The following is a 20,837-nucleotide window of genomic DNA, read 5'->3' as shown; positions in this document are numbered from 1 at the left end:
CTAATGCAATTTTAATTTTTGCGCATTTTGTCTCATCTAGAGAAATTTTTAAGGACATTGAAAAATGTTAGCACGCAATTATAATATAGCTTTAAGGCCGGGATAGCCAGGTTGGTTGGCCACTGGGTCCATGTCCAATAGTTCGTGGGTTCGATCCCAGCCCGCCGAATACTCCCCGTGTAGTAAATTTTGACTGATGCACGTTAAATCTGTGGAGTCGCTAAGTCCCTCAGTCTTCTGAATTGGTTCAAAATTACAAAACTACGGAGTTGAACATTAGTAATCGTAAACCCAAAATTGGGTCAGCTGTTCAACGACGGATATATAAAAAAAATCTTAGCTTTAACTAAAATGAAAACCTCAACAACTCTATTGAAATTAACTCCTCATTATCTCAAAGCAACAATTTTTTTAAATAAAATAGTATTAGAGTCACTTTATATGTGGTATAAAAATTATTTGTTTATGATTCTAAATAAGTTTTTTTCATCAAATAATCTAATAATTTAAATGCTAAATTTAATTAGTATTAAAAGCAATTTTTACATTTGTTTAAATCAGTAACCAAAAATATAAATATATATAAGTAAAAAGAAATATAAATATAAAAATACCATAATAAGGCACAATAAAATATTTATTATATTTCTTGTTAGTTAATGTAATAAAAAGTACAGTTTAAATTGCTAATTCGCTTGCCACGTAATTTAAAAAAACAAAATTATAATCGTATTAACACATCGACAGTTCTAGTTAGCGTTGTCGTGTTGAATGCTGAATCCCTTGTAAATTTTTATTTAGTCACAATATATTTAATATCAAAGAATATTTTTACTTGATTTATTTTCTAAACAGCTTATTTCATTTCACCTCTAGCTTTTGCCCCAGAAAACAAAAACATAGATTAAATTCAATAGATCGTGTGGATTGTAAAGGATCGAGATTATTTAAATATAGAGATAAACGGATTTTAAGAAGTTATCTTACAATATATCGAGAATGACATAATTTGCAATGAATCCGAAATATATAAAGCATGCGTTTCATCATTTAATTTCCCAACAATGGATTCTATGTATAGTTCGGCAACTATTAAATCGCAATTATGACAATAGCAATGATGAATATGATATACTTCTGACAGAATATTATCTATGCCGACATTTATTTTAACACAATTACATCAAGATGATTTTCAACAATACTATATATATATATATATATATATATATATATATATATATATATATATATATATATATATATATATATATATATATATATATATATATATATATATATATATATATATATATATATATATATATATATAATGCAATATTACGAACACGATGTTATGAAGTATTTTATCATTATCAAAAATTATTGTATACTATAAAATAAGGAGTGTTATTAATTTTCGTTTAGGTTACAAAAATATTGTCTTATGTAAAAAAAATTGAAAAAATAATGGCATTTGTTACGAAGCATCGATGTTTCCAGAAATATTACGCGATGTTAAACTCTAGACATTATAGGCAAGTTAACTATTTATAGTTACAGTGATTAGTTTCATTATTTTCTAAAACTATCATTTCTATTTTTTAACTTATTTTTTCATCGCAAGTAAGACATTTATTGTTTTAAGATAATTGTTACATCCGTTGCTAAAGGAATTTAGCCAAATTTTACCTGTTATTGGCAAGTTAACCATAAAAACAATTTAAAAATATAAAAATTAAAAAAATATAAAGACTGTTTAAAATATACAAGAAGAAAAAAAGTCTGGTAAAAATGCTTCACTCTTTGGCAATATTTCTTGTAAAATAAATACTATTTTGGTTAATAAAAATAAATTATACGAAATTTTAACTAATTCACTCTGTAGTTTTTCAGTTCATATGGTAATAATGTACCAGAAAAATTATAGTTCTTATTGCGACACGTCAAGTGAGAGATATAAAACTGAAAAAAGCCTTTTATTTGGTTAAATTTACTTAAGTCATGCTCTAAGGTATCATGATAAAATTACCAAATTAATTCCTATAAATAATATAACCTTATTTTATAATTAATTTTAAAAAAATCATTACCAATGCGCTTCGGTAAAAATTACTGAGACTTTTGTTGTTAACATGGAGCCAAACGCATGGCAAGTTTTATCATATTTTTGTAGTTCTGACTATATTTTTTTCTCTTGTTCTAAAAATAAAACAGGAGAAAAATATTTAAAAAAAATCAAATGAAAGGAATGTAAAAATGATTTATTAATATTAAAAAAATAATTGTATGAAAATAATCTAAGAATTCTTTTGAAATCAAAAATTTATAAAAATTTTAAAAATGCAAAAACTTTACCTGTAGGCACTATATGAAAAATACAAGGCTCATTTATGGTTCCAACGGAGTTTTTAGCAAAACAATACAGAGCACCATAATCCATTTGTGTTTCTGGAGCAAACTTCACAATGCTTCTATTCTTCATTAAATTATTGTCAAATGTTTTGATGGTTCTAGTCTCTGCTCCAGTATTATTAAATATCCACCAAAATACAATGTCTTGAGGATCAGAATCCACAGAACAACTCACATCAATCTCTTCATTCTTAGCAACACCATAGCTTTGGCGTTGCTTTTCACTACATACAGGAGCATCTAAAAAGAAAAAAATATATATATATTTTTAAAGTGTACAAGGTGTTCCGTAATGATCGCCCTTTATCTATATCCTTTTGAAATTCTTGTTTAAAATTAAGCTAAAACAGTTTGTGCATTAGAGGTCGCAAATACTTTCAAAATTTCACAAAATCCCAGTTGAGGATGACGGGATTTAAAACATCGATATCTTATAGTCGGAGGAAACATAAAATAATTTAAAAATGATTATTAGAAACATCTCATAGGGCAATAAACATGGTTTTGCGGGTTTTCCTCCCGTTTTTCCTATAAGTACTTCCACAAATTTCAATAGCGTTTTTTCACACTTTATTATTTTGTCACTCGTTCACACTATTTCGACTATTTACTCTACATGTTTGCATTTTGTTTTGACAAAAATTCCAACAATATAGATTAAATGTAATAATTAGGCCATATAACATATTTTAAAAAAATGAATTTGCACGGCAGATTTCAAAATTTAGTCCAAAATCTTTCGGCGAACTGTTTGTTTTCCATTATATAGAACTGTATATAGAAATTATATTGAAATTTAAACATCAAATTTTTCGATTCCATTAAAACGACTCTCCATTTTAAAACATGCTTTTAAAATTAATTTATATTTTCTCAATATTTATTGGAATTAGGTAAGAAGATGATTTAACCTTCAATCCATAAGTTATTGACACACGCTGCGAGTTTTCGAACGGAAGGATAATTAGATTGAAAATTTTAATTTATTCTTCCATGAAAATAAAGTATTTTAAGAATGTGCCATAAGCGACATTCGATTGCTCGAAATGTTTTATAAGGTTCATTCAACGGAATTTCCGTTAAACTGTTTGTTTTTAATCAGTTAAAGAAACATTTAAAACGTGGAAGAGAAGGAAAGTAATCTTCGAATAAAGCATGGTTCTAAAGATTATCTATAATAATAAAATGAAGAATTCGTATGTGTGTCATTTGCTTCTCTTATAACTCCAGATCCGTTTGTTTTAACGTGTCCTGAAATTTGAACAAATGGGGATGAATTTGGAGAAATGGTAATCTCCGTTAAATTAGTTAACTACCTGTTAAAATTGCATCAATACTATATAGCATAAATATAAATAATGTGGAAAGAGGATTTTTAGGGTACCTCGGAACTACTGTCGAAAATTGATTAATTGTTGTATATTCATGAGTTGACTTCTAGTAACAGCATCATGCTACTTAATATTTATTTTTATTCGACGAAATACTTAATCTAATAACGTAAAGCTACCACGAAGAGTAAAATAGGAAAAAAAGAATTTAGTTTCATTATTATTGTTTGCTTATGTCTTTCAGTTTTGTATGATTTTTTAGTGTTTTTCAGTACTGATTGATTGATTATTTTTATTTTTTTACCCCTTCCGAGGAACTTCCGAGGAATATTCAACTTGTAGGGAAAAAAATCTTACTACATAGTGTAACGAAATATTTTGTATTTAAGGAAATGCAAACATTAAAGATTAGTAAATTTTTCAAGTATTGAATAATTTTTAAAATATAAATATTTTTTTTTAAAAATCTGTACTAAATTTAGGCAATAACAATGTTAATATTAATAGTATTATTTAAAAAAAAATATACATTTAAAAAAAAAGCGAAATATTTTCATTGAAACATTATTTACAATCTACTATATGATAAATAATATGTATTTATAAAATTAAATTATAATTATGTAATAAGTATAGATAACTACCATAAGTTTGACGAAAGTCACAGCGTTTTCCTTTCAAATATAAATCAATAATATATTATTAATACCAAATGTTCTGTACTTTCACATAAAAACTGTAGTATTTCATATATTTTAATGAAATGTACAATTTTGAAAAAAAAAATATACGTTACGTTTATATATCTGTAGTTATTTATGTTCTTATAGTTATATAAATACATAATTTAAGTAAAATTTCAATTAACTAACGTAACTAAAGTTTTGCTTAAATATCAGTAGTGTTCAGATAAAATTTAATTTTAAGTTAAATTAGAGCTTAAATATTTGAAATTAAAATAAACGCTATAGGTATAAGTTAATGTATGCAACTTACACTGTATTCTTAGCACAACTTCTTCACTCTTGCCCTTGCCTTGGGCGTTGAATGCTTGGCACTGATACATGCCCCTGTGATACCGACTCACATTATGTAGTAGAAGAGAATGATTGAGAATCACTATTCCTTTGAGTGGATTAGGATTTAAATGTCTGCCCTGAAATTTCCACTTAACATCCGTTACAGCAGGATTCGCCTGGATATTGCATTCAAAATAAACGTCACTTCCTTCTCGTAGGTGTTCATATTGTTCACTCGCACCAAAGACAAGAGACAGTTGAGGGGGATCTATAAATAAACAAATAAAAATTGTGAGAACTAGTCCCTGTTCGTTGGCGCATCTAGATACATGGAAACCGAATGACCCACAAAATAAAAAAAGAATTTTTTTTAAAAAAATTATTTATTATGAATATTTCAGGCGTAACATTTAACAAATGAAAATATATTACATATAAGAAAACTGCTGCTCTCTTATCGTTAGCCAGTGGGCAGTTGTTACTAAGCAACGGAGGTAGAGTAGCGTCGCCCATGTCATACAACCACAAACCCGTTTATAGCGCGGGTTACAATCACGCAGCAGAAAGTACATAGACCGAAGAGAGGAAGAAAGTTGCATCCATGCCAACTGTGGGTTTCGAATCCACAACCACTGGCCCCATGAGCAGCGATGGCTCAGGGGATAGAGCGTTAGCCTTCCAATGCGGCGAACCAGATTCGAATCCCGAGCGATATGAATCCCGCATCCGGCTTGTACCGACCACAGTGATGACGTGAAATATCCTCAGTAGTAGACGGATCATGGGTTAGAGTCCCCTTGCCGTCAGGCTAACAGTGGTAGGTTCTCGTGGTCTTCCCCCCTATGTAACGCAAATGCGGGTTAGCTCCATCAAAAAGTCCTCCACGATGGCAAATTTTTCCCAATACTTGATCCAGGAGTTCCCTTGTCTTCTGGATTGGGTTCAAAATTACAAGGCTACGGAGTATAGCATTAGTAGACGTAAACCCGTAAAATTGGGTCGGCTGTTCAACGACGGTTATAAAATAAAATAAACCACTGGCTCCGTAGTCCAGTACAGTAACCACTAGATCAGTGATTGGCAAGTTTTTAATATAAGCTCTCAAACTAATTTAATTAGCTTCCGAAAAATTGTTAATTTTAAGAAATTATTTCCAAATGACAACAAGAGGGGTTAAGGAGGTGCTCAATATGCCTGATTCTATTATTGAGTTAAGGGATTAATAGTCTTTAAAATTTCAAGAATACTTATAAAATTATTTTCATAATACTCGTAAGATATTTCATGAGCTACTTACATAAGACGTTAAGCATCCAACTGTCTTGTAAGGCACTTTCTGGAAGTTTAGGATTTTGAGCTTCGCAAATCAATAACTTGCCGTGATCTGCGGCACTTGCCTTGAAACTTAAAGTACTGACTGTAATGCTTCCAAATATGTTTTGAATAGCCATGTGATCTATTCTTTCCGGGCCTTTTCTCCAGGATATTCTTGCAGGTGGCCTTGACCCTTCAGTTTGACAGTTGACTTCTACTTGCTCTCCCGCTTTTAAGGCAGAAAGTAAACTCGTAATTTGAATCCTTTGTGGTTTCACTCGTTTGGGAAGAGAGAATAAAAGAAGTCTCGATTATTTTAAGAAATTATTTGATAAATTCTTAAAGCTATTAAAGAACAAAACTGACAATAAACGTATTCAAAAGTATTCATTTGAAATAAATTTTACTTAAATTTTTATTTTATTTTACATTAGTTTAATAGTAATTATTATAAAAAAATATATTAATTTTACATATATTTCTAGGTAGCTTGTTTAATTTAAAACAAGTTTAATGCAAAATAAGTTAAATATAAAAAAATTATCTAAACGAAAGTAATAACAATGAGAAAAATTTTCCTCTTGAATTATCTGAAGTAATTAGGGGCCAGTCTTTATTCTTGGATTCTGGCAATACTTGAATTAATAACGATGAAATCTTTTTTTTAAGTTAATTTTTATAATTAAGCCCCAAAATCCTGTTTTTTTTATTAAATAGAATTGTACATTTTCTTACATAACTAGCTGAACTCGTGCTCTTCGCACTGGGTGAAAAAAATAATCAATAAATCCGTATTGAACTAAAGTTGTGACCTACGTATCAAAGTCGTGAACTATATATACAAACTGTATAGTCGTGAACTATATATCCAAACTATGAAGCCGTGAACTATATATCCAAACTATAAAATCGTGATCTATATATCCAAACTATAAAGTCGTGAACTATATATCCAAACTATAAAATCGTGATCTATATATCCAAACTATAAAGTCGTGAACTATATATCCAAACTATAAAGTCGTGAACTATATATCCAAACTATAAAGTCGTGCACAAAATTGAATGACAAATTCCGACACAAATAATAAAGCTAAAATCTTACAATGTTTTAAACTTATCATTTGTTGCCCTTTCAGGTGACTTTAAGTTATCATATTAAGTGAAAAACAAAGTATTTTATAGTTCATTTAATAAAAATAAAGATTAACTGTATTCGGCAACGTTTGGTGACTCATATTTTAAAATTACCTCGATCTAGCAACATTCTTTTGTACTTATATCTTCTAGGAGCCGATATCAGAAAAATGCTCAGTATTGATGCAGCTGATGATTAATAGGTACCAAATTTACTCATAAAATACTCTACACCTATATAAGAGTAGATTTGGTTCGTATTACAACTGCATCAATTTCTATAATGCCAGTTAGTGCTTACTCCCAAAGCAGAGCATCGTAGGTGTCAATAATAGTATGGCGAATTTTTACGGTTCTCCAAAGCAAATAAGTGCATTTTTGCCTTTTATTTTGAGTTTACTGCATAGCTTATTTATTATTTTTATTTCGATTAGCACCTATTGCTAAAATTAAGCATCAATGACATCAATAATAGTTTGCCAATTTTTAACGAGCTCGCAAGCAGAACAGTATCATTTCAGCATCAATTTTGCCGTTTAGTACACAGTTTATTATTTTACTTTAATTAGTAACTGTCACCTAAATAAATTATCATTGGTGTTAATGATAATAGCGTTTTTTTATATTAATCCTCAACGAATCAGCGCCCTTTTTCATTTTCTTTTTCAAAACTTATTTTTTAAAATTAAGTTACCGTTGATATTAAAGTATTTAGTTTTATAGTAACACATTTTAAAATCATAAAAAATAATAATTTGGCCACGTAATTCGCTTATGCTGCAATAATCGCTTTAATTATTTATATAACCTGGCATAATGAATAAAAAATAATACATCATTACAGAACTCACAACAAATATTTTCTATTAGAGCTATAGTTAGCAAACATTACTGATGTTATCTTTAAAATATTTCTAAAAACTGAATTGTCAGTAGCTAATTTTAAGACACTAGCTGCCGTTGAGTCCAGGAGAAAATTACATTTTTTAAATGCTTCTGAACTTAAAATATAATTAAAAACTCAAAAACCAGGCTTCGTAATTTATCTGCAATTGTACTCATTTAGCTTCATGCTGAATGTCGTATTCTTAGTTTTACCAGTAATCCTGCAATAAGGTTTACCCGCAATCCGGTATACAGTCATACTTGAAACCTACTGTCCTCTGGCCAAATTATTCGACGCACTATAAGATTCTATGTAAAATCTTAATTATCAGATGATATTATACAGTATTATTGCTTTGACGTGGCTGAAACCGGTTTATACTTGTTTACGTTCGTGTATCAATTGGTTAACATTGTAATGCAATACGTTAAAAATAAATACAAATCGGAAATATATGAAAAATGTCCTGAATAAAAATCCATTACATGTGTGTTTAAATATAAGAGTATTGCATATAAACTCATGCGAAACATATGATTATTAAAGCACTGCAGTGCGTCTAATAATTTGATCTACTTATTACAATAAGATAATATAATACCTGATATAAGAAATATTCTACATTTATCTAAAATATCCTCTAATTTATCCAATCGTCGAATTTATATGATAATTTAACCAACTAATGCACTAACGTAAACAAGTGCAAACCGGTTTCAGTCGCATAAAAGCAACAAAGCTGTATAGTATCACCTGATAATTAAGATTTTACATAGTGCGTCTAATAATCTTACCAGGGACTGTATAGATTCTGACAATAAGCATTTCATGAAAATAGAAATTTTGATGAAATCAAAAGATATTTAATTTAATTTTAATTCATTTCCATGATTTCCCCTGATGTCGGCACTCAAAATAACATCCTTTAAATTTGAATCCTTTCTTCGGTTTGTAGGTCTTCCTTGAAAACTTTCTTCTGATTCTTTTCACACTGAAATATTATAATTTCTTGTAAAGGCGACATAACACGCTTCTTTTTAGCAGAAATAGAATGCTTGATCGTCAGACAAAGCTACACTAGTAATAATAATAATAAAAAAAAAAACGGATGAAAGTGGGAAAATTACAACTTTGAAATTTCTTTAACAAAACCGAAATAATCAGTCTTACCAAGTAATAAAATATTTGTTTGTTATTCTTATAAAATGATCAGTTATTTATAGTCAAATTGTATAAAGGAGTGTATTAATTATGAATTTACGTAGTTAATATTGGAACTAAGGAGATAAAAATAAAACTCCCACGTATGTTAAAATCAACCTCGGTTGATTGAGATATTCAGATTGGAGAGTTTCAGATTATAAATATTTAACCCTGTACTTTCTTGATAATTCATTCAGCAGCCTTTATAAAAGAAAGTAAGCTATGCTTTCTATTCTTGCAACCACAAAACCCATTAAGAAGTGCAAAAAAGTACGTTGACTTTATAATTTCACAGACATTAAAACTTCAGCATCTGTTTAAATTTAATATAGATGGAAAAAATACAAAACTATATTTTGTATCGAATTTGAATTAAGATAAAAAGTATAACGCTTCCCTGTAATGATAGCACCATTTTTAAAAAAATTAGAAAAAAAACTTTGAAATTTGTGCTTTCGACTCATGTTATTGATTGAAGAAATTATTGTTAAAAAAATATATGCTTACTAAAAATGCAGGTTGAAATATTTCTCTTCCTTATTTCTTTTCTTAGAATAGTGAATATTGAATATATTTCTTTGCTGACCTGAATTCAAAGCCCCTATGTATCTTTTTTTCTTCTTATTTTTTTCTTCTCTTACTTGAAAGAATTTATTATTGTGATTCTTTACGAGAAACGACTGTAGTTTTTAGAATCACTAAGTGAATAAAAAGTGGAAATAAAAAGTCCTGGTTGTCTTCGTTCGTGACTATTCGCAAGTTGGTCAAAGGAATCGAAAATGTTGAAGAAATAGAATTGGTATTTGGAAATATTTTCCACCATTTCAGAAAAAAAATGGAACTGCATGAGTTTCTAATAGACAACAAACTTTGAAATGAAAGAAAATATTATATCGATATGTTTTTTGTTATTTCATAGAACGATACATGGTTTAAAAAAACTTTATACGAAGCATTTGTTTTTTTAGTTTTGTTTATCACGTATATACACTACTCCTTCTTATTTCTCTACTTCATAGCTTTTTCTTAAAATCAACGTTCATTGTTATCACTAAAGTCAAACGCTATTGTTCTTTTTATCTCGAATCATTTAATTGCTAGTTTAACAAAGCAATATACGTGCATTTTCTTGTAAAGAGAAGCTCGTTTTGATGGAAATTCCAGCCGCTATTGTGAAATGTCGTTATAACGGGATTTTGCTGTTTTATCGAAAGATCACTTCACATAATAATTATAAAAATGTTCGGAGTTCAAACATGTCTAGAGTTAGCGCGAAGTTGGAAACTTTGAAAATGTTTTTCTTTTCTTTTTTCGAAATATTGAAGTACAAACAAATTATGAGAGGATAACTTATGATTATGTAGGGAAAGGAGATTTATTTAGGATTAGGATGTTGTGGGGAAATATCTCCTCTATTTAATTTATTGTTTACATTTTGATATTCTGAAAATATTTTTTTTAACATTTGAAGCTTCATGGCTTACTCTAAGTTTGTCCGAATTCACTTTTCTCTTCACTTTAAATTTTAATAAACAAATAGAGATAAAACAGAATTTGCGATGAGAAGCTACTCCCGCCGAATAATGTCCTCGCAACCAACTATAGGAGAATATTAAATCGAGAAGCGGAGTTGCACGGTATGTAATGATGCATTTTTAGCTATTTCTTGGGATGACTAACGTTTTGTCGGATGTGTTTATTTTTCGTAGAATAAACACACATTTTATATATTCATACTATTCATTCGTATATTATACTAAATATACTAGTTATATTATACTAAATATTTTAATATATATTTATAAAATAATTAGTATTTTTTTAGTATTTGGGTGTTAGCATTATTAGTAATATTAGTATTTTAGTTGTAATATTAGCAGCAATATTAATAATTAGTAGTAATATTAGTATTTGTGTATTATATTTAATTTATAATAGCTGTTGTCTGCGGCTTAAACCATACGGGCACCATGCACTTTGTTTTCAATTTTAACTATTCAAAAGTTATGTACATGGTAAGTTCTATATGTATTGAATTTTAGTAATAATTTAGAATTTGTCCGCAGTCATTAAATTGCACAAACCACCATAGGTATAAGTAGGAAACATTTTAGAGGCAGCAGAAATATTAAAATTACTTCCATGATTACTTCCAGTAAACTCATCCAAATGCTTGCTTATGTACTGTACTACTGTCTCACCCACCTATTGACCAGTAACTTGAGTATGGTATAATAAGTATATGCTATTGTACAAAAAGGGCAAGCTCCGTCACCAATAATTAGTATGACAGTATGCAGCTCAATAGCACCCTTTATGTTTATAATTTCTACCATTATTTCAGAAAAAAAATAAAAAATAAATCTAAATAATTGCTTTGCAAATAAGTTTTAATTTTTATGAAAATATAAAAATAATTCTAAGCAAGAAACTATTCAACACAAGTTTTAAACTATAATTTATAACTACCAAACAAATAATTCTACACAAATGCTTAACGCATAACTAACTATTTAACGCTACTTTAAAAATATTACTTAAGACAACCTAACAAAACATCTAAACAAATATTAACTAATCCTAACAAAATTAATTATTAAAGATGATATATTATTGCCAATTTATATAGAGAAATAGCTTGTTTTGGTGACACGTTATGTGTAAATATATAGATTATCGACTAAATAACAATTCAGACTGCCTATGTTGTTTAAGCATAGTTGTAGGAATACTCAATTTTTATAAATACTTACAATTCATGTCGACAGTTACTGATGTATAAATTGGACCAGTTATGTTATTATTTGAACCCTGGCAAGTCAAAACAGTTAAAAGATCTTCTCTTCTTATATTTGTGAATATTAACTCACTCCTCACTATTCCTTGCTCATCAACAGATGTTGTGGAAGGCAGAATTCTAGAACCTCTGCGCCACGTTAATACGGGGGTTGGAAAACCTGTAATAATATGTTGTCAGTATTTTATGTACATTTTATTCTCATCGAAACACATGTAAATGCATAGTTTTTTTATTTTTACGTTTGGTACATATCGTGAACTGTGAGAGCATTTCAAATGCTTAGAGCCACAATATCGTCCAAATTTGTAACTTAACCTTATTTATATTTATTTGTAATTTAAACTTAACACAATTGGACTAAAAAAAAATACAGAATACAACTTTTAAATTTAACACTAACAATTTTAGATGATGAAAATCATAAAAATTATTAATACCAATAAGATTTATGTAGTAAATTAATATGTTAAATTGATTTTAAAATATTCAATATTTTTAATTACTTCAAAGTACATAAAACATATCTCGAATAATACTTATTTTGCAGTAATGATTTGTTTTCTCTGTTTTGCACATTGCAAAACTAATTTTAGCATTAAAATGAGATTCCTTATGGCATTTTAAGTTAGTATGCAGCATCACTTTAGATTTCATGCTTCACTTAATATGACTTAGAAATTATTACAGTAGGGGTTTGCAAATAAACGTAAAATGAGTTACAGATTTCTTACAGCAAAAGAGTTTGTAATCTTATCAACTTTTAAAAAGCTTATTTTAACATAACCTGAAATACACGTTATTTTCAGTAACAGTTTGCAATCAAAACATTATTTCAAACTAAGCCTTACTTATCTTGACTTAAAAGTTATTTTACAGTAACAGTTTGTATTCAAAACCACATTTGAGACCCATTTTAATATACCATAAATATTATTTACTTTCATTGATATCTTGTAATTCAGACAATATTTAAAACAAAATCTTAACAAATCGCCTCAATCATATTTTCCTCAATTATAATTTATGCATCATTTTAAAAACCAGGTACTAAAACCATATATTTTAAAGATTGAAGTGAATATATAGATAATTTCTGTTCTAGAACATTAACCCTAAATTCGTGTTTACTGTAAGGTATCGATATTTTCTGCTTTAGTAAAAGTGGATGTCAAGAAAAGTTAGACTCACCACCTCTTGCTTCACAAATTAACGTCAACGTTTCCCCCTCTTTGAAAGGACCTATCATTCCTGAATATGTTATGTTGCCTTTTCCTTTAATAACAATTCGCTTTACTGGAACTGAAAAAAAAAAAAATTCCAACTCAGAAAAAAATATTTATAAAAAAATGCTAATAATATTGAAAGTTTAAATCTGAAAATAAATTAGAAACATTACAGAAATAGTAAAGTTGTCGAAGGTAAATATCATGCATTATACAAATTTGTACTTAAGATTTTACGAGAAACTCTCTTACATATGCTCGATCCAAAGTATGATCTGGCCAAAAAACAAAATATAGAAAAAGGAAATAAATTGTAATAAAACTACTAGATTACAAAGTAGGTTATGTTTAATAAATGAATCAGAAAATACTTAAAAGGATTTGATTTATATGATGAAACGAAACAATTAGTGTTGTCTAAACGAAAACTCGATAAGTGTGAATGTGTCAGAAATAGCAACTTTATCATTTAGGGGGTAATGGTAAAAGATCGCAGACAGCTTTAACGTATTAAACAGTTCACATGAATGTAAAAATGATTGAAAAAAAAACGCGCTGAAAAAGCGCTTAAAATAGAACAAGTAGAGTTATTAATGACAAGAGGTAATTGCACCGTTACCTGATTCAGACATTGTGCTACACATGCGTCTGAACACATGTACAATGGGCGACACAGGTTACCTCTCTCCTTGTCCTGGTTACCACTAATTATTGAATCACCTCAAGAGCAACAATGAATTTAAAGATCATAGTGCACTGTGACAAAGGTACTCTATACCATACTTTATACTGTCAAATCACAGTACTTTATATCGAAATTTGATACAGATTGTACCGTAATCTAATTTGATCCACTTTGGGGGATCAAATTAGACCACCGTAAAATACCGCACTGTAATATTTACAGTAATGTTTATTTCAAGAGAGTGATTCAGTGATTTTAGGGTAATTATTACAATAAAAATTTTGGTATATCAAATTTTTTGTTCCGTAACGTTTTCCAGAAAAAGTGGATTTTTCGTAAAAAATAACGGTACCCTAAGTGCCGGATCTTTGTACCGTAATATGATCCCGAATTTTTTACAGTCTGTTTGCTTTCTCTTTGTGATACCACAATTGGCATTACATATTTTCTAGCTCTTAAAATATATTTCATTACTTAAACTTATTTCTCTAATCATTGTTAATCAAATTATATTTAAACTAAATCAATGAGCTAATTTTTATATAATCGAACATAAAATATTTTATTCTTTTCTCATCGATCAAAGCAACGGCTAACTTTTTATTTCAATACTAATGCTGACTCATTTATTCACTGTTGTGTCTAATAGAAAACAAAAATCTATTTATAACTCTTTATTATTAATTTCTTACCGCAAATATGTTTTACTTACATGGTTATAATATGTCTCACAGTCTTGTTGGCGATTCGCGATAAACAAAGTATTTTAACTTAAGTAAAGTAAAATAAACCTAATATTGATTTTGGGGGGTTAGCTTTATTTTGGCTATGTTATATTTTAATAATTCGCCAATCTTGGATCTCTTCTCCATGCTTCTGTGTCCGTTAGGAACAAATTCATTCACTTTCAATTTCAAATTTGTGGCGACTGGGGGTGCCCTTGCTGGTCTCCAAGTCCCAACCGTTGAATATCTTTCATGCTAACAAAACTCTCGATGTAAGGAATATTTTATTTTGATCCCTATAAGGGATTTCTTTTCTTTACGATTCGTGTATTTTAAATATGACCATTTTGAATATACCAATTTTTACTTAAAAAATAAAATTTTTACTTAAACGATTTTATTCATTTTCTTTGAAACAATTGTCATTTTATTACATCCAAATTAAGATGTAGATGATGATTCTTCAACCACCACTATAATAATAGCAATGGCGATCAACACCGCCTTCATACTCTCGTACTTTGCAGATCCGATACTTGTGTATGCCGTTAACTAAAAAGGATTATGTATATATCTATATCTATATATAAATTTAAATTATTTGTTCAAGGTCGCTTGCCTGAGACAGTATTACCATATATAGCAATAATTTAATCATGTCCTCATTGCAATGACCTTCCTTATTTAAAAATTTTTATTACTATGCATTGTTCCGTTATGGACGTATCCGTCCTATACACGACTTTACAATTCCTGAAAGTGCTCGTGTACAACCTGCTTATTCAACGCGCAACCCGCGTTGCCCCTGAATTTATAATACTGAAGGGTAGAGCTGATATCGTTACTGTATTTCTGATGCTTTTACACACGTAAAGTTTTATTATTCTTTTTGTTTACCATGTTTTAAGCTATGCTTTTATTTCTATTACGTCAAAATTTGTATTATACTTTTCAAATATTGTAATAAATCACTTATTTTACCCTCATTCCGAAATAATTTTCGGAAATATGAATAAGCGTTACAAAATCGTATTCTAATTCACCATTCTCTATTCAACTTATTAAACTTGATCTTTCATAATTTCGTGTATTGGTATTTGTTTAGAAATACTGAAATCTCGCTACAGCGTATTGGAATTTTAAAGCACTTACGAAACATTGAGGAAATAGATTGTGCTCATACCTATCACATTCAGCTTGACCATTCTGCTTAGAGTCCTTCCTCTCTTAAAGTCAACTCGACATCTGTATTCCCCAGTGTCATCTTCTTCAATAGGATTTATCCTGAGATGGGCAAGAAGTGAGTGCGTAATATTGAAATAAGCTCTTGATCCCAGTGCTTTGCTAGAAAAGTGTTTTGCCGCATCCGCTGACGAGGCACTGCGAGCATCAAGAGTGTAGATTGGATTAGGTAAATCTAGTCTATACCACAAAACTAAGGAGATTGTATCGTCTTCCGATGGTGGACTTAAATTGCAGGGCAATGATACTGTTGATCCAATGATAGCGTGAATTTCTGGATACTCTATAGAAAGGAAGTGGAAACAAATTGGCTATAAATTACCAGGGTTTAGTATGAGATTTTATAATGTTTTATATATGTTCGGGATGGTCTTATTGAAATAAGTACAAGGTACCTACCAAAAGAGTAAGTGAATTCAAAATTAAATAATTCTCAAAGTTTAATGGATAAAATTATAAGAAACATATATATTGATATGAAAAGCTGTTTGGTTTAGTTGTAAAAGTTGCCAACAGATGGCCCTACACAAAAACAAAACTTGCCAATTGATGCTATGACTCACCTCCATAGAGGTTATTGGATTCCTTGATAGGGAACGATCTTATCGGCCGAAATTACGCTTACCAAACTCGCTTTCTCAACTCGTATTTAGGCTTAGCTATTACTTTTAGCATTACTGTCTATGGTTTTCGGAATATAAAATGAGAGGTTATTTTATTATGACCACGTTCCATTTTTCTGAAAATAAACTATTGTATCACGATGTTGTGGATAGATAATTAGTAAAGTATAATGAAAGAGAATATTTTAATGGCATGATTTGGAACTTTCAATAAATGTGTATGATAACCTGAATAAGCTAAATAAAATTACGTTGACCAAATGCATCCTGTAATGTTTATAGTTTTTCCAAATCAGGGTTTTCTTAACAGGATAACGCTCCTTGTTACTCGTATATTGCTGTTACTGTATGAGATTTGTTTGATACTTGACTTTGTACTATACAACACTTGTGAAGTTAAGTTTAATGGGTGCTACGGCATCTAATGGTAAGTGTTTATACTAAAGAAAAGTTCAAATGTCGCAAATGAATATTCAACATCTTAAATCATGACTAAGAAGAAATAAGGCTAAAACAATAGGTGCCAATGTAGGAAAATAAGCAATGCCTTTTCCTTAGTAAAAAGCTTCCTTAGTAAAAAATTTCGCGTTTCCTTAATCAGATGGAATCCATCGGTATTTTGAACTAAAATTAGGTACACAGTTATTGTAACCTTAATAAAGTATTAAAATGAGCGATGGTCAACAACAAAAAGGTGTCAAATTGAGCAATATTTCCGTTCAATTTAAAATATGTTGTAATAAATTTAAAGAACGATAATAAACAAAAATTAGAGCAGTATTTTTAATAAATATTTTTTTTAATCTTTTCTTTTTAAAAATATATTAGCAGAATTATTTTAACAATGCATTTTCCTATTGTAAACTCACTAATTAGGAAAAAGTAACTTTTATGAGTATGTATATCATGGAGGCATAATGAATCAAAGAGCGTAGCTGTGGAGTGAAACATAGTATTCTCGCTAATTGGCGTTTTGCTTACTTGGAATATGAGTCTGTTGGCTGAAAAGGAAACGAAATAGTTGCACTTCTCTTGTTAATAGGATGTGAGTTATGAGAGTAACTTAAAATTACGAGTAAAGAGCACATTTGCGAAAGGTGTACTTCAAAATTTAAATGCTTAAACTTCAAAATTTAAATAAACTGTTTCACATAAGCGTTTGTTTATAATTGCTAAAATTTTTAAATGGCAATCGAAAAATATTACCTCGAATGGTTTGTAAGAAACGATTTTGTATGTTTTTCAAAATAATAATTTGATGTGAGAATTATATTACTTACGAATGAAACAACGGGTTACACTGTTGAAAATTTATCAGAAATATGGTTAAATAACTATATGTTTGTTATTTTACCAAAACGAAATAGTCTAAAAGCTGTAAATAAGATGGTATTAAAACTTTCAACTGTGACAAAACAGTTTATTAACTGCTTTTCCCTAAGACGGGTAAGTAACCGGAGTTTTATTGCATCAACTTGGACCACCTAATGAAGCCACTTAGTTCCTTGTGACGACAATTATAGCCGAGAAGGCTAATCTGTCAATCTCTTGACGATTGATTGGGGGTTTGAGTCCCGGTGCTGATTCAAAATTTTCTCCATTTCCTTCAACACACAGAGTTTCCATTGTCTTGTACTCCCCAAATTGTGTTCATGAACAAGTAGGATACGATACACTCACGTTCTAGTATTTCCCATCTCTTGAGGTAGGTGAAGCAGCCAGATAAAGTTAGTTAACCACATTCCCCGGTTTGTTTGATAAAACACAATTAAACCACAAAATAACTCCAAAGTCCATCATCTAACGAAACGCCTAGCTCCAATGTTCAGTAAGAATTGCTTTTTTTTTACGTTTTTTAAACCATGCTAGTTGAAAATGGTTAAAAAACAGTATGTTCTTTAACCTGAACTAATTGTAAACGGTTTGAAAACCATAAAGGTAAAAATTGTTCTTTACCTTAAACTTCATGGTTAATTGGATGAACAGGCTTCTGCTGGTTATTTTGCCGTACCTTAATTTTAGAAGGAAAGTTGTAACAGTGTTTGAAGAAGATTGTTATAGCAACTTTGAATGCATTAAAAAATGTAATTAATGATTTGGAAATATTTATGAATTTCGTTCAATACACAATGTTAAAAATGCTGGATTGGGATAAACTATAATATCAGTTTGATTTGACACTAACCAAATAAGGCTCTAAGTTGAACCAAATTATGATCTTTTCAAGCATGATTGCATTGTCTTTTTCGTTATGGTTTAATTTGAATGAAAATATGGTTTAATTTTAACCTTATAAAAATTTCTACTAATATGCTCATCATGGTATTCAAATGCATCGAAATTATGCCTTTAAGGCATAATAACTGTCTAGTTTGACGCAGACTAAATAAGGGGGGTTATACTGAACCTTAATGATATATGTAGTTAATAAATACATAATTTTTGCTTTTTTAAGAAGAATATATAATTTTTTTACTTAACATCTAAATTTCAAATTTTTTATTTATAATAAATTTTTGAATGAAGTAATTTAATATTTTTTTGAAGAAAAACATCGATTATTGAGTTGTGCAAGTTATTTAGCCAAACATTGACAGGATCGTCCTACGAAAAGATTGGAATTTTGAAGCTTATATTTGACGCTAAAAATACTTGAAGCTTATTCTTGAAAAAGTTTTTTTCGAAGCTTTTTTTTAAAAAAAATTACATTTCTCATGCAACAATCTATAAATAAACGAGTTTTATAATTGAGGGCAAAAATTTCTCAAATAGCTTAAGAGTTATTGAGGAAGAGGTAGAATAACCAAGGGTAGAGCTAGAGTAAGAGTAGAAGATGAAATAAACGTAAAGGTGTCAGAATTTTCAACGGCTCTTCTGACTAAACTATTGTGACCAAGATATTGGCTATATCCCTTTATTTTAAATTTGAAGAGCACACGTACTTCGATATACAGATATCAGATCCTTAGCTTATTTTTATGCTTTCCTTAAAAGAAGGAATAATTTTTTGTGTCTAATCGATTGTTTTTAATTAATTAGCATATTTTAGGGTATCTCTTTGAATTATTCCGATTTTGCATATCATTGAGTGATGGTCCGATAATTTAATCAAAAAACTTTATGGTGTTCCTTTTTTATTCTGTGTATTGTACACTAGAAGCAAAATGCACTGAATGTAAAATTAGATCTAGCAATTTCTATGATACAAATTAAAATGTATCATAACAATTGTTCATAGGCCAAAGTTTAAAATAAACCTTTAGACAAAAAAGATTATTTCCAATATAAAAGCGTCAGCTGAGTTTTCTTTCTTCATATTTAAATCATAAAAATTACTTATGGTTTATTTTTTAGGAAGATGACATTTCCACTACTAGTTACCTTTAACTACCAGAGCATATTTTACTTGATTACAACAAATTAATAAAATACAATTAATCAATTACGAGTTAATCAGATAAGGAAAACAAACTATCAGAAATCTGCAATAATAATAGTTTTAACTTTAATAATAAAATGTTTTTTACTTCTACGTAATTTACATACTGCTCAGAATTTAAAGCTGTGCAATAACAATGTTATAAACCTATTCCCAAAGTATGTGTATGTATATATATATATATATATATATATATATATATATATATATATATATATATATATATATATATATATATATATATATATATATATATATATATATATATATATATATATATATATATATATATATATATATATATATATATATATATATATATATATATATATATATATATAAAGAGAGAGAGATATTATTATTATTTTAATGATAATGTCTTGAATTATTTAAATTTCGCATGCTATAACTCTGTATTAAAATGGAATATTGATTCATTCTAATTAGTAAAAAGGAACATGAGCATAAGATTAATGTATTTATTTAAACCAAAATGTGTTCAAAATATAGAGGAATAACAATGTAATAAACATTTAAAATTTTCTTCAATATAAATGGTATGATTTTTTAACTATCCTTTCTTAAATAAATACTTTAATAAATGCATGTAGTTTACAATAATAAATTACAATCATTGAAAGAAAAGCATTTCACTTACCACTTGTTTCGATATTATTTGTTGGTTTAATTTTGATTCCAGGAACTCCTAGAAAAATTAAAATATATGTCAAGCATTTTTTCACATTTGCGTACATTACATTTTTGACGAACATAAAACAAACACAAACAATTATA

At 28.8% G+C, this 20,837-nt stretch overlaps 1 protein-coding gene across 2 annotated transcripts in view; it reads right to left on the bottom strand.

Moving 5' to 3' along the window:
- LOC107454994 (adhesion molecule nephrin) overlaps positions 1-20,837 on the bottom strand; it is a 71,575-nt gene that overhangs the window by 22,047 nt on the left and 28,691 nt on the right. For both annotated transcript variants that reach the window (XM_087159860.1, XM_087159861.1), the window contains exons 2-8: positions 20,701-20,748; positions 15,922-16,263; positions 13,294-13,404; positions 12,059-12,262; positions 6,063-6,356; positions 4,743-5,033; positions 2,359-2,655 (exon numbers count right to left, since the gene is read on the bottom strand). In XM_087159860.1, the coding sequence (XP_087015986.1) occupies positions 2,359-2,655; positions 4,743-5,033; positions 6,063-6,356; positions 12,059-12,262; positions 13,294-13,404; positions 15,922-16,263; positions 20,701-20,748 (1,587 nt within the window). The remainder of the gene's footprint in view (positions 1-2,358; positions 2,656-4,742; positions 5,034-6,062; positions 6,357-12,058; positions 12,263-13,293; positions 13,405-15,921; positions 16,264-20,700; positions 20,749-20,837) is intronic.

This window comes from Parasteatoda tepidariorum, chromosome 3 (assembly GCF_982258835.1).
Source record: "Parasteatoda tepidariorum strain Cologne lab strain chromosome 3, Ptep-v5.0, whole genome shotgun sequence".
Taxonomy (NCBI): domain Eukaryota; kingdom Metazoa; phylum Arthropoda; class Arachnida; order Araneae; family Theridiidae; genus Parasteatoda; species Parasteatoda tepidariorum.
Note: the sequence above shows the minus strand (reverse complement) of the source record. Positions and strands in the feature narration are given on the sequence as shown.